The sequence below is a fragment of the Rhizopus delemar genome, genomic scaffold, assembly GCF_000149305.1.
Source record: "Rhizopus delemar RA 99-880 supercont3.13 genomic scaffold, whole genome shotgun sequence".
Lineage (NCBI taxonomy): Eukaryota > Fungi > Mucoromycota > Mucoromycetes > Mucorales > Rhizopodaceae > Rhizopus > Rhizopus delemar.
In genome coordinates, this window is record NW_027137839.1 from 277,370 (window position 1) to 292,680 (window position 15,311).

At 37.8% G+C, this 15,311-nt stretch overlaps 6 protein-coding genes across 6 annotated transcripts in view; 3 read left to right on the forward strand and 3 right to left on the reverse strand.

Moving 5' to 3' along the window:
* RO3G_13952 (uncharacterized protein) overlaps nucleotides 1-1,101 on the reverse strand; it is a gene marked incomplete at both ends in the record, with an annotated part of 4,647 nt that extends 3,546 nt beyond the window's left edge. The window contains 5 exons of the mRNA XM_067668536.1: nucleotides 5-141; nucleotides 198-470; nucleotides 524-749; nucleotides 805-938; nucleotides 985-1,101. Of these exons, the coding sequence (XP_067524637.1) occupies nucleotides 5-141; nucleotides 198-470; nucleotides 524-749; nucleotides 805-938; nucleotides 985-1,101 (887 nt within the window). The remainder of the gene's footprint in view (nucleotides 1-4; nucleotides 142-197; nucleotides 471-523; nucleotides 750-804; nucleotides 939-984) is intronic.
* Nucleotides 1,102-1,594: 493 nt separating this feature from the next.
* On the reverse strand, nucleotides 1,595-5,971 carry RO3G_13953 (uncharacterized protein; the record flags this gene model as incomplete). Its single annotated transcript, XM_067668537.1, has 8 exons — nucleotides 1,595-1,668; nucleotides 1,806-1,971; nucleotides 2,025-2,840; nucleotides 3,000-3,019; nucleotides 3,114-4,709; nucleotides 4,773-4,940; nucleotides 5,107-5,270; nucleotides 5,358-5,971. 8 exons carry the CDS (start codon nucleotides 5,969-5,971, stop codon nucleotides 1,595-1,597), a joined length of 3,618 nt encoding a protein of 1,205 aa, XP_067524638.1.
* Nucleotides 5,972-8,486: 2,515 nt separating this feature from the next.
* Nucleotides 8,487-9,629, forward strand: RO3G_13954 (uncharacterized protein; the record flags this gene model as incomplete). The annotated part of the gene is made up of 6 exons (XM_067668538.1): nucleotides 8,487-8,615; nucleotides 8,686-8,728; nucleotides 8,777-9,076; nucleotides 9,219-9,365; nucleotides 9,418-9,512; nucleotides 9,558-9,629. The coding sequence occupies 6 exons, from the start codon at nucleotides 8,487-8,489 to the stop codon at nucleotides 9,627-9,629; spliced, it is 786 nt and encodes a 261-aa protein (XP_067524639.1).
* Nucleotides 9,630-9,695: 66 nt separating this feature from the next.
* RO3G_13955 (uncharacterized protein) lies at nucleotides 9,696-10,092 on the reverse strand (the record flags this gene model as incomplete). The annotated part of the gene is made up of 4 exons (XM_067668539.1): nucleotides 9,696-9,719; nucleotides 9,768-9,787; nucleotides 9,840-9,971; nucleotides 10,026-10,092. 4 exons carry the CDS (start codon nucleotides 10,090-10,092, stop codon nucleotides 9,696-9,698), a joined length of 243 nt encoding a protein of 80 aa, XP_067524640.1.
* Nucleotides 10,093-12,521: 2,429 nt separating this feature from the next.
* Nucleotides 12,522-12,764, forward strand: RO3G_13956 (uncharacterized protein; the record flags this gene model as incomplete). The annotated part of the gene is made up of 2 exons (XM_067668540.1): nucleotides 12,522-12,678; nucleotides 12,727-12,764. The coding sequence occupies 2 exons, from the start codon at nucleotides 12,522-12,524 to the stop codon at nucleotides 12,762-12,764; spliced, it is 195 nt and encodes a 64-aa protein (XP_067524641.1).
* Nucleotides 12,765-14,144: 1,380 nt separating this feature from the next.
* On the forward strand, nucleotides 14,145-14,846 carry RO3G_13957 (uncharacterized protein; the record flags this gene model as incomplete). The annotated part of the gene is made up of 4 exons (XM_067668541.1): nucleotides 14,145-14,172; nucleotides 14,230-14,461; nucleotides 14,515-14,711; nucleotides 14,761-14,846. The coding sequence occupies 4 exons, from the start codon at nucleotides 14,145-14,147 to the stop codon at nucleotides 14,844-14,846; spliced, it is 543 nt and encodes a 180-aa protein (XP_067524642.1).
* Nucleotides 14,847-15,311: the final 465 nt, after the last annotated feature.

Genomic DNA, 15,311 nt, shown 5'->3' on the forward strand with positions numbered 1-15,311 from the left:
GTACTTGTTTTTGTCCTCTGTTATCTCAGCAGCATACACAAGAAAGTCATTCAGTCTAGAGTCCTTTGGTATAGTAACAACTTGTTGGAAAAACGAATCTATATAATCAGGATAGATGTAAGGGTATTTATCCATCATTTCCTATTGAGCGCAACTACGTCAAGTCAAACTTTTCTTCTTCTTTCATTTTCTATTACCTGCCGAGTTACTCCTTTCTCTTCTGCTTGGACTACAGTCTGGTATAACTGGTGTTCATATGGACAATCTCTGTATATCCTTTGTATTTCACGTCTTTCATCCAGGTTTTTAACATATTGTGTTGATTGGGTTGATTGTTTATCTTTTCTAAGCCTTACGCATACTCTCGTTTTTTTCCCATCATTTGCGTGGACTTTCTCAATATCTCCTTGATTATGTATGTTGGTTATTTGAATTCTTGCCCATCTTTTTCGATATTCACTTGTGCAACCCTAACATAAAGACGAATTAGTTGACCTTTCTCTTAAATACTCTGTTTGCTTACAAGTTTTATAACAATATCAGAGAGAGACATCATATTATCCTTTGCTGATTCGAGTTGATTTAATAGTCTTGTTCTAAAGACATCATAGGTACAAATGACATCTGAATACTCGATTTTATCGTCCTGTACTGCCGTTGGGTTTTCTACTGTATCCGACTGAGAAGCAAATCGTTTCAAATAAAGCATATTTGTACACATTCCTTTTGCATAAACGTTGTGTTTGACACTAAAACAAAGAATACTTAGTTTTTTCTTTATACTTTTTCATCCTTTTTTTTTACATGATTTCATTTTCAAAGCACTTTTTTAGATAATAATGCAGATAATTTGGCTTCATATTCAGAGCTTGGCCCAAAGAATACTGACTTATTCCTTGATCTTTGTATTTTGCCACTTCATTAATAACCAATTTATGCTTGTCTGAAAGTGCTTTTTTGATGTGCTACATAAGTTTGAGTTACTTTGTTACAAGCATGCAAAGCACAAACCTTTGCTTGACCATAAATAGCTTCGTCTTGAACTTCCTCAGGTGCAGTTACGATAATGTCACTCATGGAATTGATATCTGCAAATGACATGCTTGAAATGTTTAGCAAATGTTTATTCTACAGCAAAATTGTGCATAGTTAGCCTTTTTAAATTGTTTGAATTCTAGTTGATTACATGATAAAATAAAAAATTGTCATTTTCTTTTAATAATGTCCATAAAAAGGCTTTATAATTGTCATTCATATTAATGGGAGTAGTAGTGTTTAGATTTTGAAAGAATTTAACTGCAGTGTCTTTTATCAACGCCCAAAGTTGATCAAGGTTGTAACCTATTTAAGAATGTAAGGAACGAAATCTTGAAGAACTTTAGTTATTCCTTGTAACCTTTATCTCCTGTAGCGCCAAGTCATTAACTACTTGATCTATAATCCTATCAAGCATTCTGGCATATTGGCAAAAAAAAAAAAAAAAAAAAAAAAAGCGGTTTGAGACTCAGTTTAGACATTTTATTATCTACAATAAGTCAAGGGATGTTTCTATTATATACAGATTGGAATAATATTTTCTCTATGAAAAAAGTGTCTAATCTTGTTTACTTGGGAGATTAATAGCCAATTGCACAAGTGCAGATTTTGCTTCAGAATTGGGTAATTTGTCTATAGATTGAATAGCTTTTGCTACGTGCTGATCAACTAATTCTAGTGTCTTTTTTAAAGCATTACTTTGATATACTAAAAAGCGTGTCTAGTAAGAGAGTTTAATATACTTTCTCGCAATTCCTATATTTCTATACTAACTTTTTCCATATCACCTTCTTGATTGAATTTTCGTTGAATGATAGGACCTAGTTGAGGACACTCTTTCCATGCCAATAATATAGGTGCATTGATCCAAGCCTCGGGTGTGGTATGCTTTGATTGTGCTACTATTTTAGAGAAATGACGAACATCACTAATCAACTATGAAAATGTTGAGCGTTTTTTAAACAAAAATGCGCGTTCATCGGAAATACCTGAAATGCGATACCCAAATGTTTTCCATAATCATATGTCATTTTTGTTGTCTCGGTCGTACAACCTGCCAAAACAGTCGAGGCTTTACAACTTTGAGCAATCAAACTTCCTGTTTTCATGTACACCTGCTCCAAATAATAATCAAATGCCTTATCCAACAAGGAAGCATGTTCCAATTCTTGAAGTTGCATAAATACTCCTTCCACTGAATTAGCAATGCAAGTAGCCATCAATTCTGTGCATTCTGCATTTCTCAAATGAGCCAAGGCCAGTGAGGCACGCGCCAAAAGAAAATCACCAGCAAGAACAGCAAGCTTATTACCAGAATTTTGCTGAGAGTCCATCACGTCATCATGTAATAGTGAGGCTGTATAGATCATTTCTGTAATCTCTGCCAGACTTCTCTGTCGATCTGTGATCTCGCCAGCAGTCGCCTTGGCGAATAGTAAGACCAGCAAGGGCCTGATGCGATTCGTGTCACTTTCAAAATAATGTTTTCCGATCGTATCAATAAATGGATGACCAGAGCCCAATAATTTAGTGATGTTGCCCTTGAGTTCCCAAAGATCTTTACCCACAATCTTGACTGGATCGAATATCCTTTCCTCATTGTCTTTTGATTTTACTACACCTTGGGCTTCCTTGATAGCCTCATCCCAGTTGTTTGCTTTACCCGTAAATGGAAGTGTTTCTAGTCTGGGCCTGGTGAGTTGACGAAGAGATGGGGCCTTTAATATGGTAGAGGTGACGGCAGAGAGACCTTGAGTGATCTTGTTGAGTGGTGATTCGACTTGTTCGACTTGCTTGTTATTTGACTGGTGATAAAAGCAAGCACGGGTGTGTCTAGGTAAACGTCGAGTTACTGTTCTTAATATTGACTTAGTTAACATTTTTATATATATAAAAAAAAATACAAAAAAAAAAGGAAAAAAAGTCCCTGGCATTTTTCCTCAATTGCTTTATCTTGAAACCACACACCAGGGAGTTTTCGGAGCTTGTGCAAGTGCGCAGAATGAAATAGATTATAACATCCAACAATTATGTGGACCAAAAAAAAAAAAAGGGCGTTTATTATCGCATATCATTACGTAAATGAATGTCTGAACCCGTATTCAACAGATGTTGAGAATTAGGGTCACTACTTGAACTTGCAAGGCTTTGTCTTTCATTAAACATATGAGAGAACCCATTTTGATTGCCGGTTGGCACTTTTTCAGAGGAAGCCAAGAAGGGGTTATCGTTCGTGCCCACGTTCTTGTTGGCATTATCCAAGGAACGAAAGACTTCATCATCGACATAGTAAGACTTGAATAGCAACTCCAATACTTGCATGCGTTCTTCTACACGTGATACACGCTGAGCCTCGGTCTCTTGCACTTCTCCAGTTCGGTGATGAACAGGATGCACCAGAGGAATACCCGAATCGGTCGTCTTGAATTTTGATTGAAGACCGGACAAGAGACTTTGCTTACGACTTCCAGTCGACCAACGATGAACGACACCCCAAGGAGATCGAGGACGGAATCCAAATAACCAGACTTGAACTGCGACCAACATACTAAAGATACCACCCGTAAAACCCAGCGCATTCAAGAGTGTGTACATCTTGACTTCACGATCAATCAAAGTAGTCCAACTGCTTGGATACACTGCAATCAATCCCAGATCGGTATGCGTAGTCGTATAGTTGGGATTGGGTGCCTCTGAACGGAAATTGGTTTCGATCACGGGAGTTGAATTGGTGATGGGCAAGAATCCCACATAGTTCCAGCCGACGGGTTGCAAATAGCGGTGGTCCACTATATCGTAACTGAGAGCAGAGTAAGTGGATGGTTGGATGGTAAAGACATTTTCGGATTGAAGGTCATTTCTTTCAGCCGTTTGCCAATTGAGCACATCGGCCTGAGACATGTAAACAGGGATCGTGTCGTTGGTGTTGTAGACCTTGGCATTGGGATCCATGTTTTTTGGATACACAGAGAGGTGGATGCGACCATAGGTCGTCTGAAGGTCACCAAACATGGTAAAGAGTAAACGTGAGCCGTTGTTGGCACCTGAGGTGGATGTCAGCTTGAATGCATCAGGAGCGCGAAAGAGGAAACAGGTCACGGCACCCAAACTGTCAGAGAAGGTAGGCTGGAAGACAGACATGTCGAGCTTTTGAATAAAAGAAGTACAGCTGTATCCATTGTCTGTCATGCAGGAAATACCAGGCGCACCACTGTCACCGTTCATGATCATCTTACTTTGAGCAGGAAAGCCATCAAAGCAGAATCGGACATCAGGTACATCCACCGTGGCCGAGGCATACTCGATGCGTTGCGTCACATTCGGACTCTTGATCGCTTGACGGATGATGAAGTAAAGGAACATGATAAAGATGAATAGGAAAAAGACTTGGGAGATAAGACGTGATGTCTCGGCCCAAATCGGTTCACCTGTACGGGGTTTCCAGATATCATTGTGAATACGAAACACTAGCCAACGGAGGTAGGTTTGGAACTTCCAAATCAAGAACAAAATGATGAGAAGCAAAACAATGCCAGCAACAGTGACACCGGCAATGAGACCCTTGGAGACAGTGCTATCACTGCTACTGTTGGATGAATCAAATGATTGTAACCAAGAACTTTGAGAAAAGTCAAAGGTGTTTACATCGTTATAATAGTTATTCAAAGCTCCACCTTTGCAGAACATATGAGTTTTGTTTTCATGCAATTTTTTTTTTTTTTTTTTTTTTTTTTTACCAAATGCTACAGTCAAGTGAGATCCATCCAAGAGACCACCTACAGCAAAAGCCCGACGAGCAGGAGGAATACCACCGATAGAAGGAATGATCCATGACCAAGTTTTAGTGTCCAAGATTGCAATAGAATTTAAATATTGTCTATTTCTTTCAATAGATCTACTATCACCTACAATTTTTTTTTTTTTAGTTCAATTGTCTACAAAAATAATCATTTTCTAATTCAACCTCCAAAGATAATGATTTGATCATCAGAATCTATACATGAAAAAAAGAAACGTGAATTAATTTCTTTTTTAAAGAAATAAAAAAATAATGAAAAATATTAAACTTACTGACAACAGCCACATGATCGGCCGTGGTAGAAGGATACATGCCATTGACGCCAGCGACATTTTGTTGAGACCATGAATTAGAAGAAGGATCATAGACCATGACTTGTTTCATTGTAGCCAAACCATAAGAAGCCACACCACCCAAAACAACCAACTTTCCAGAACTAATTTAATAAAATGTTGCACAAGAAAATAAGAGAGAAGGTGAGCGTGTTGAATCAAATGTAGGACATGCAATAAAAAAAAATTACCTTAAAATAGAAGTCGTATGCCCATAACGAGCTTCGGGAGCTGAAGTTAAAGTAGTGACTTGAAAGTGAGCATCCAATTTGTGCAGTGAGCTGAAGACGACGGATGAATTATCTCCACCAAACACATAGGTTGTTTGAGATGAACGGTCATACGTGGCCGAAAAGGACTCCCGGTTATAAATAAAGGTAGCCGAACCCACCGTTTGATTTTGGTTGGTGTGTGAGGTCCATGTCTGACTCGCAAAGTTGTAGCTGTTGATCTGAAGTGGAGAGACAACGCCCACGGTGGATTGGGACATGCCGCCCATGACGACCAGATTTTGCAAATCAGAGGTCACATAGGCTTGACTGGACGCTCTTCCTTCGGGTGGATTTGTCTGAGGCAGGATCGACCAAGTATAACCGTCAGAGGTTTGAGTGAGTTTATAAAGATCGCTCGAGTATCGTGAAGTCGCATTTTCACCACCAAACAGATAGAGTGAATTGTTGGCTTGTGCTGATGCCATCATGCCTTTAAAGGGAAGTGAGTTGGCAAGATTGGATAAATAAAAGTAGGCTTGAACATGGTCGAGTAAGGTCAGTAGTAGAATAACGAAAAGTATTGAACTTTTCATTCTATGAAAAACTGAAAAAGAAAGGAAAGAAGTGTATAAAGAGAGGAGGGAAAAGGGAGGATGAATGAAGAAGAGAGAGAGAGAGAGAGACAAAAAGAGGGCAAATTTTTATATTGCATTTAACATTTCAAACACAAAAAAAATAAAATTAAAATTCAGGCACATGTTATTTGTAAATCCAGTCAGACAATTTCAAACTAAAACAGAGAGGAAAAGAGGGTGCTAAATTAAATATGGCCTGTTGTGTATCTAATAGGATATATGCTTAGAGGCAGTCTCCATAAAGACATAAATCATAAGATCCGTAATCGACAAGAGAATTACTCTGACTTTGTTACCAATGCATTGCAATACAAGCTTGATATATTCTGTTGAAGAAGAGGAAAGAAAAAGAAAGATTGTGCAAGGACTTGTTGCCAATTGAATAAAATGCAAAGATTCAAGCTTTGCTGTAGACCTAGTTTTATCAACGTCATATTGTTATCCATGTATGGCATATCTTTTTCATCTTAAGGTATAGGATCACCCAATTTTTGCATCTTTATGGTTCATTGATTCTTTAGGCAGTAAGGTATCATATAGTGTAATTATAATTACAGACATACACATCGGATTTTAATGATTTTTGCGTCTATCGTTAACGACCATAAAATGAGCAGTGTCAGCATAAGGCCCAGTCACTGATGTTACTTTTACGTCCAGCTTATAACAATACCACCTTCCTTTAAAACCTATCCTTTTTTTCTTTATTCTCAACATGAAGTCCTGTATTCCTATAAAAACTTGTTCCAGTTCTTTGATTGACACTTTATCTCTCAACTCGATCTCTCGCATTCATGTGTAGTCTCATTCTCCACTTTGGACACATTCAACTGTATTAGTTTAATATTTTCAAGCAGCAGGCGAAGAGTTGTCTTTTGATACAAAAGCTGGTTGGCTATGATGACTGTTTTGGTAAGAGAGGTTCAGTGTTTGAAACGTACTCAAAAGTCTAAACGATGTCCATTCATTCATGTTCTGACCATTGGCATTTCACTCTACGCCAAGATCTTACGGGTTCGATAGGGTATACACTGATGGTGGACAGGATGATCTCAAGTTTTTAACCAGCTATCAAACAAGACAGTAATCGAGCGCTCCTAGAGCGCTCCCTTGTCTTCCGTATCGCTCCTTGTTGTGTCTTGATTCATTGTTTCGAAAGGAGAAGGAGGAAGCTAGATTGTTTACAGTCGTCAATCATGAATTCATTTGATCTTTGAGGCGATTGCACTGGTTCAAAAGCATGGACCAAAAAATCAAAAAATAGACTTCTTACAGCATCCAAATGGGCTTTGGCTTCGAACCCATCTCTTTTTGCAGTGAGTTCAGTTCACTTTGTTTTCTCAAGACGAACACGCTTTAATTTCCCTGGTTTAGAGCTAAAGTCGATGGATCATTTTACCCCAAGTCTATGGATGTCATCTTTCGATGAAACACGCTTGCCTTTTTGTCAATGGTTTTGGGTGCATTGGTCTCCCTCATGCTATGATGCCTGGTGTTTATCGCAATCGATTTGAAGAGGATAGGCAACATGCGGTTGTCATCAAGTTGTCCTTCTTTTTCTGTGTTTCTCAAGGACCTCCTGGCCCAATGAATCTTGGATAGGCGAAGAGTGTTTTGGACTGCTTCAGTCTTGAAGATGCCCCCGATTCAATTTGAACAGTTTTTCAACAAGCCTTGGTTTTTTTTTTTGTATGTGTAGAATATGCCTAGCCAACGTATGGTTTCAGCTGCAAATCATCAGTGATCCATTGGAGACAAAGACGAGCTGGTTTAGACATGTTGAACGTGACAGGCCCTTTTTTCTAAATCACAAGCTTTTTATTCCTTCTTATTTTCACCAGGGATCCCAAAAAGCATCCAAAAGTCTCAGATGACATCAATTTCATGTGAGATTGTCTGTGGACATGATAAAACGTGTCAGAAACATGTTGTGTTGAATGGTTTTTTGAGATGCTGAGTTTCATATTTAGACTTTACACAAGTCATGCTTATTCATTTCTTGCTGTGATACACACCGATCGAGCTAAATGGGCAATCACAACGACAGCAGAGAAAAAGAGTTTTATTTCTATGGCAGTCCCTCTTGGGATAGGCACCTATCCTATTGCATCCCTTTGATTCTAACTCTGTCCAAATACAAATCCCTTGTTCCAAAACAGGAGTGGATGATTTGAAAAAACCAGGATAGACCAAAAGATTCTTCAAGTGTACTATTTCCTCTGCAAAAAAAAAATAGTTGCTTTTGTACAATAATAAAAGAATAAATTAATAGCACGTGTATTAGAGTAAACAATCTTTAAACGAAACGCGTTGTGAATAACAAGCCAATGTTTTTTTTTTTTTTTGACAGTAAAAAAAAAAAAGGAGATTTTAATTTTTTTTTTTTTTTTTTTTTTTTATTTCATCCAGCTTTTTAACATTTTTTCCAGCCAAACTTTTTTTTCTTTTAAAAAACAACACGATACGCTGTACAATGAAACAAGATGAGGATAAACTATCCTACATAGATGACTTTCAAGAGATTTTACAATCAGAAGTTTATGTTGACCTGGAAAGATTACGAATATTAGCAAGACATGGTGTACCAAACCAATTGCGCAGTGTATATAAAACAAGCCCTTGTTTCACCGACGAAAAAAAGTTTTTTTTTTTTTTCCTAATAGCCATCATAGGAAGTTTGGAAATATTTGCTAGGTGTACAGCAAGCCGATCGATGTGAGTGAATAGGAGTGAAAGTGTCCATGTATTAAATGATTTATAAAGCAAAGGAACTTAGTTTGAGTAAAGCAAGAAGAGAAGAATATGAACAGATGGATAAAGAAGATGTCGAGATAGCAAAGAGGATAAGAGGAGAGGTATTGAGATATCAAAGGAGAGTATCAGAAGTACTCCAAGAAAAGGAATATGTCAATTCTTTTGTGAATATCATCTTGGCTTATTTGAATAGTAACCGTGATGTAGAATATAACCCTAGCTTTGTATCACTTGTTGCACCTTTTATTTATGTGATGGATACTGAATGTGATGCTTATTTCTGCTTTGAGAGGATAATGCAAGCACTCGGTAAGTCGTAGGAGGCGTCATGTATCGTTTTTATTCATTTCAGTAGAGGAATACAATTCAAGTTTTAGCTTAAAAGAACAAGTCGCTTATTTTATGACCCTCTTTCGATGTAGTTTACCTGAATTATGTAATTATTTTGAAGATGAAGAAGTCGAAATACATGATTGGTCCACCTCTTGGTTACAAAACTTGTTATCCAAAGAAATGAGGTTTGAAAACCTGGTTCGGTTGTGGGATTGTTATTTTGCCATGTCCGATCCACTCTCGTTTCATCCGTTTGTTTGTCTTTGTAAGTGGATTGACTATTGAAACTCACTGATGTCTCATGGTGACTGTTGTAGCCATTTTATTGAGTGTGAAAGAAGCCGTTGAAGATTTGGAACAGTCTGAAATTAGGACAATGTTACATCGATTGCCTTTGTTAAATATGGAAATGGTAAGTGATCCGTGTTGTTCATCATGTCAATAACACGTTGAATAGATTATAGCAGATGCATACAATTTTAAACATGAAACAATAGAAAGACAAATGAATGAAAATGGTGAAGTGTAGTATTAATTTTTTTTTTATACAAAATAAATATAAATGTAGTAATAGTAATCATTTCCTTTCTCTTTTTTATGAACTATTGTTATTGTGTGTCTATTGAACAGGTTAATATCTTTACTTGTTTCTTTTTATTCATCTTACCTGTGTGCCAACGATAGAACCTTTCACAAAAAAAAGATGAGTAAGAGTGTATGAACCGAGTTGGACACTTACCGATGATAATACCCAAGATGACCAGGATAGTGACAGCAATAATAATCTTCCACTTCAAATCTTTCCACCACATTCTCTTTCTCACCTGATTCGCTCCACGTCTAAAATGTCCTGCAGTTGCTTGCAAATCCTCTTTTTTAAAAGAGGGGCGTGAATAAAAGAAAAGGATCCACGGAGATATCTTACCTGTCTTTCCTCGAAGGTCATTTATTCTTTCACCTCTTTGATGCATTTTGTCGATATTTTCTTGCATGATACCAACCACTTCATCGACTTGTTGTTGAACTCGAGTGGTCTTGCTGGGCGTTGCATCTTGTCCTTTTTGTGAATTAGGAATATAAGGATCATAAGGTGCAGACCTAGGATGATATTACTATTCTTCTTACAAGTGTTTATCATTTATATTATTTACATGTTTTATAAAAAAGGTAAAAATAAGAGAATGAGAAAACCATGAAAAAAAAAAATAAAACTGAGCATTTTATAGGATAAATTGAAATACCGTATAATGCCTCTTTTATTGTTGATTTCTTGATGCTAAGCCCTTGTATTTATTGCATCTTGTTTCTCTCTTTCTCTCTCTTGTAATTCATTAAAAATAGTATCTCGTTTGTCATCTTGTATTCAAAGCATCCTTTTTAATTCACTGGGTATTCTCGTCTATAATCAAGACAAAGTACTTCAGCACACACACACACACACCGGGTCATGCACCCCCAATCATTCTAGAAAGACAAGCAGCCTAGTAGGATTGTCTTGGTATATAGAAAGCATGTGTTTATCCATTTCTTTCTATTCAGTGATGTCTCTTGCAGCAAACCTACTTGTTTGTTTTGGCTTCATGAATAATATTCTTAAAAGTTCAAATCGGGCTGCGTTAAGGCTTCTCTTTCTTTCTTTTTTTTTTTTGTGTGTGTGCTTCTGATAGAGATGTGTTGGCCTTAAACTTTTTAATAAAGTGTGAATACCACAAGTCATTGTCTTCTAAACAAGTCAATCTGTAAAGCACACATATGTCTCTTTTTGCTGTTCTTTAGATATCAATGATGGACATGCTATGAATTGAGCACAAGCTCCTTCTTATTCAAATCATTTCGCTTGAAAACTAAGTTGTGTCTGTTAAAAAAAGCAAATCAAACACACAGACTTGTGAAAGAACAAGATACCCTGCCTAATGAACTATCTTTCGGATCTGTTCCGCATGAAATAGAGCACAACCCTTCTGCACCATCTCCCCCTCTCTCTCTCCTTCCCCAAATCATCTTTAGGGAAGAAGGGAGGGAAATAGATTCTTGGAATTAAACACCTTTTTACAAAAAATAAGGTTCTTGAGCCCCAGTTTTTTTTTCAGGAACGAAATAACCGTAAACACATGAGTGAATCATAAATGCATGTTTACCAAAAGTATGTTTGGTCAACAAAGAAGAAGGATGCATGATTGATTTGAGAAGAAGATGAATTGAGATTTTGTTGATGAGATGAATGATGTGTTTCAACATCAATGGCCAACATGAATCATCGATTGACAGCCCAAAGAGAGCAAGACTCACCCTTATTTTCACACGCTAAAGGTGAAACAGAAACATGTTCAGGCTTTTTTTTTTTTTTTCAGTGTCTCCTTTCATAATAATGCAGATCCATTTACACATGAGAGTGAATCCTTTTTTAAATTAAACTAAATAAACCAGTCTTGATCCCATCCTCATCTCTACGCCTTGCATATGTCAATTTACTAAATTTAGAGCAAACAAGGGAAATCATCCCCACCTCAAGGGAAGCACTCACTCATAGAATCTGGACTTCTTCACAGTCAATTTAAAGTTTTTTTTTATTATTATTATTATTATTGAATGGAAACCATGTCAGAAAGTGGTACAACACATAGGACAAGTGTATGAAGTTTCTTTTTTTATATACAAAAGAAGAGAAAGAGAATCAGGTCAAGATGACATTGTGTGAAGACATCCAACCCATCTTTTTCTCTGTTAAAATAAATGACATCTCCCTTAGACTCGTGTACACTAGCTCCCCCCCCCCAGAATTCATTTAATCTTCTTGTAATAAAGATGATTTGTGATTTTAGATGGGGTTTTCATCATGGGAAATAATACAACAAGGAGTGGTGATACTCTAATTTTAATGACTAATAAAAGAGTACATGTAAACAATGATAACATGCATCCAACAGTCTCTTTATCAAAACTACGGCAGTTTCTCTCATGGCCTATTTATATCTTCTTTAAATAGATACAAACCAACCGTGAATTCATTGAATTTTGATATTGACTTTTTTTTTTTACAAATCTCTCTTTCTCCAAGAAAAAAATCATTTAATTAAAAAAATGCCTTTTGTTATTTCCATTCTGTATGCATGTAGTAATACGTATCGAGCATGGTATCCTTCTTTACTTTTTTTATACAAAAGATGGATCCAATGATTGAAATCATCTTGATGATCTTCTTGACAAAAGCCTTTCAACACAATCCATACAGTCCCCAGAAGAGGATGGTTTGCTCCTAAACAGGGTCTGTTACAATGATTCCATTTTCGGAATCTTTCCCTTCTCATGTCTCCTTAAATGACTATAAATTAACCTTTTTGTTATTTCATCAAAAAAAAACTCCAAAAAAAAACCGCTTTCTTTTTCTTTTTTTTTCTTTTTTTTTTTTTTTTTTTTGAAAATGAAGATCGTCTCCATCCTACTTCTCGCTCTCTTCTTTTATGCCACGCTAATATTCGCAACCCACCTTACACCGTTGACCAAAAGAACCGATTCAATACCTTCTCGTCGTAAATTAAAGAATTCAAATGGATGGATCCACAAGAAACGTGGTCCTTGTAAGTTTTTTTTTTAATTCTTTTTTTGATGTCTAATGTTCTTCAAAGCTGGTCCATCGCCTTGTCCATACATTACTTGTGGATGAAAAAAAAAAGAGAATTTTTTTTTAAAAAAAGAATCGAATAATAAATTATAAATCTTGTATCGCATCCTTTTGTCGCTTTCTGTCAACCCTCGCTCACCGAGGATCACTTGCTGAAGGGTTCTCATCTCATCTTGGCTTGTTCAGTGAGACACACTGTCGATGGAGGGGGGAGGCTGAATGTAGAATACAATCCAGTAGGGCTGACATCATCCAAAACCGAGACAAGATCAGATGATCCTCCTTGATCCGCTCATGCATCTTGTGTAAAAGATGGGCAAAGAAAAGAATGGGATGCTCACGAATTACTACTTTTCAGGGGATAAATGAAAAAGATTTCAATAGTTGCTTAAAAAGGACAAATGCATCTTTTGAGTCGCTTCAGAATGTTGGGTTCAATCAGGAGGGAATGGTTCATAACCTGACTCTTTCAATTGAATACACCACCTTACTTTCCACCTTTCATCCATCCTCTGCGCTTTGTCTCCAAAGTCCACTGAAAACTCACTGGGTGCTGATGCAGTGAAACACAAGCATCCAAGTGATGACGTCTTACAATGACATCCGTGCTTGCCATATGAAAAAAAAAAAAGGGAGGCCACTGAGACGAGTGAGCAGCATAAGAAAACTATCTTTTCTCTATTTCTTTTTCATGTTCGACGCACTCATCAGGTCCTCCAAAGAAATCGTGTGGGACGGTGGAAAAAGACCTCTTTCCACTCTCTTTCTAACCTACCCTTTCTCCCTAAGGCGAATCCTTCTCTTCTCTTTCTCCTTTTTTCACCGAGTGACATCAGCAGAGAAAGAAGAGAATCAATCGAATGGCATACAAGTGCCAGTGAAGCAAAGAGAACAAGGTTCATCAGACACATAAGAGAAAGAGTGGATGTGAAGACAAAAGGATGGAGCGTGGGGCAGAGACAAAAAAAGTAGGCTCAAATAGGGAGCCAACTTTATAAGAAAACAGACTAGGATGAAGGGAGTAAAGAGAGATGAATATAAATTCTTCATTCACTGTTTTCTCTCTCTTTTTTTATTTATTCTTTTTTTATTTTCAAAGATGAAGATCACATGGGTTATGAGCATGGTCTGTCTTGTGGGTGTTGTGTCTGCTGCTGCAATTCAAGGACAAGAGGATGGGGTCAAAAACAAAGCAAGTCCAGCAGAGGCTAAAAAAGAAGAAGTAGCCGAGGCGTTTGATATGGTAAAGACGGTAGAGGATGGTTCGGTGGGTATTGCGATGATGACAAAGCAAACCGCGGACAGATTACAAAAACAAATTCAATCCTCCAGTGAGGTGTGAAAAGCGGATCTTTAATTCTTTCATTTTTATGTCATTTCTTTTTTTTTTCTTTCTTTCTTCCCTTTTTTAATACGAATAAAATGACAAAGCGTGATGACAAACTTTTAGGTAAATGGTTTTTTATGTTTCGAAACATGTCGTCAAACGATATCTGTTGTTGAATAGTGTTTAAAAAGTTGTGTCTTGCACTCAGTCAGCAAGAACCCTATCGTGTACCGACAGTAGGTACACCAAGAAGAGGTGCTGTGGCTGCCATTCTTCGTTGGCATGGTCCACACGAGGCCTCTGAGGGTCATAAACCTCGATCGATAACAGAATTCTTTGAGCAAGATTGGTTAAAGGAAGGAGGTCAAGCAGAGATCTTGTTTATGCAAAGAGCCACAAGAAAAGGCGACCGGTAAAAAAAAAGAAAGAAAGGTTAAAGAAGATGATGGTTGATGATTAGAAAAGATGGTCAGGCCATGTTGCATTTCCAGGTGGTAAAGATGAACCCGGCGAGAGTGATGAGGACACGGTGTGTAGAGAAGTACTTGAAGAGATTGGGATTGATTTAAAGAGTGAGGATTATTTACAGTTGGGTCAATTGGATGAAAGAGAGATTGCTTCGATCAAGGACAACAGACTGTTGATGATCCTTGTTCCTTTTGGTAAGCAAAAACCACAAGAAGGTGACTCGTGTCTAAACAGAAATCGTAGTCTACCTCCAACTCACACCCAACTCACCTCCATTTCAACTTCAGACATCAGAAGTAGCTTCTGTGCGATGTAAGTCTACCGGATGATGTCTCCCTCTTATCAACGCCTCTCTAGGGGTCCCTCTTGACTTTTTTTTATCCAGTCAGCCAGTCCCTTATCAACCCATCACCGAACCCCTTTCGCTCGTTCGACACGTCCGCTCGACCTTCATCCGCTCCTGTCTTGATCTCATGCTTGGCACCGTCACGTTTGCCTCCATCGATCTTCCGCCCACCAACGACAGAAACCCGTTTCGTTTGTGGGGACTGACCATGGGCATGACCAAGGACATTGTCAAACAGGTTGATACCCACCATTCCTTCTTTTATCGTCTCACCACCCAGAACCCCACCTTCTCACGGTTGGACATTGGCTTCCTGACTTTTCTGGTGACCTGGTTTAGAGTGCACTGTCGCCTGCGGACGAGGTAAGAACATACCCTCTATGACTTGGACTCATGTTGTCTAGCACACAAAACGATTGGGATAATCTCTATTGGAAGTCGATTCGGT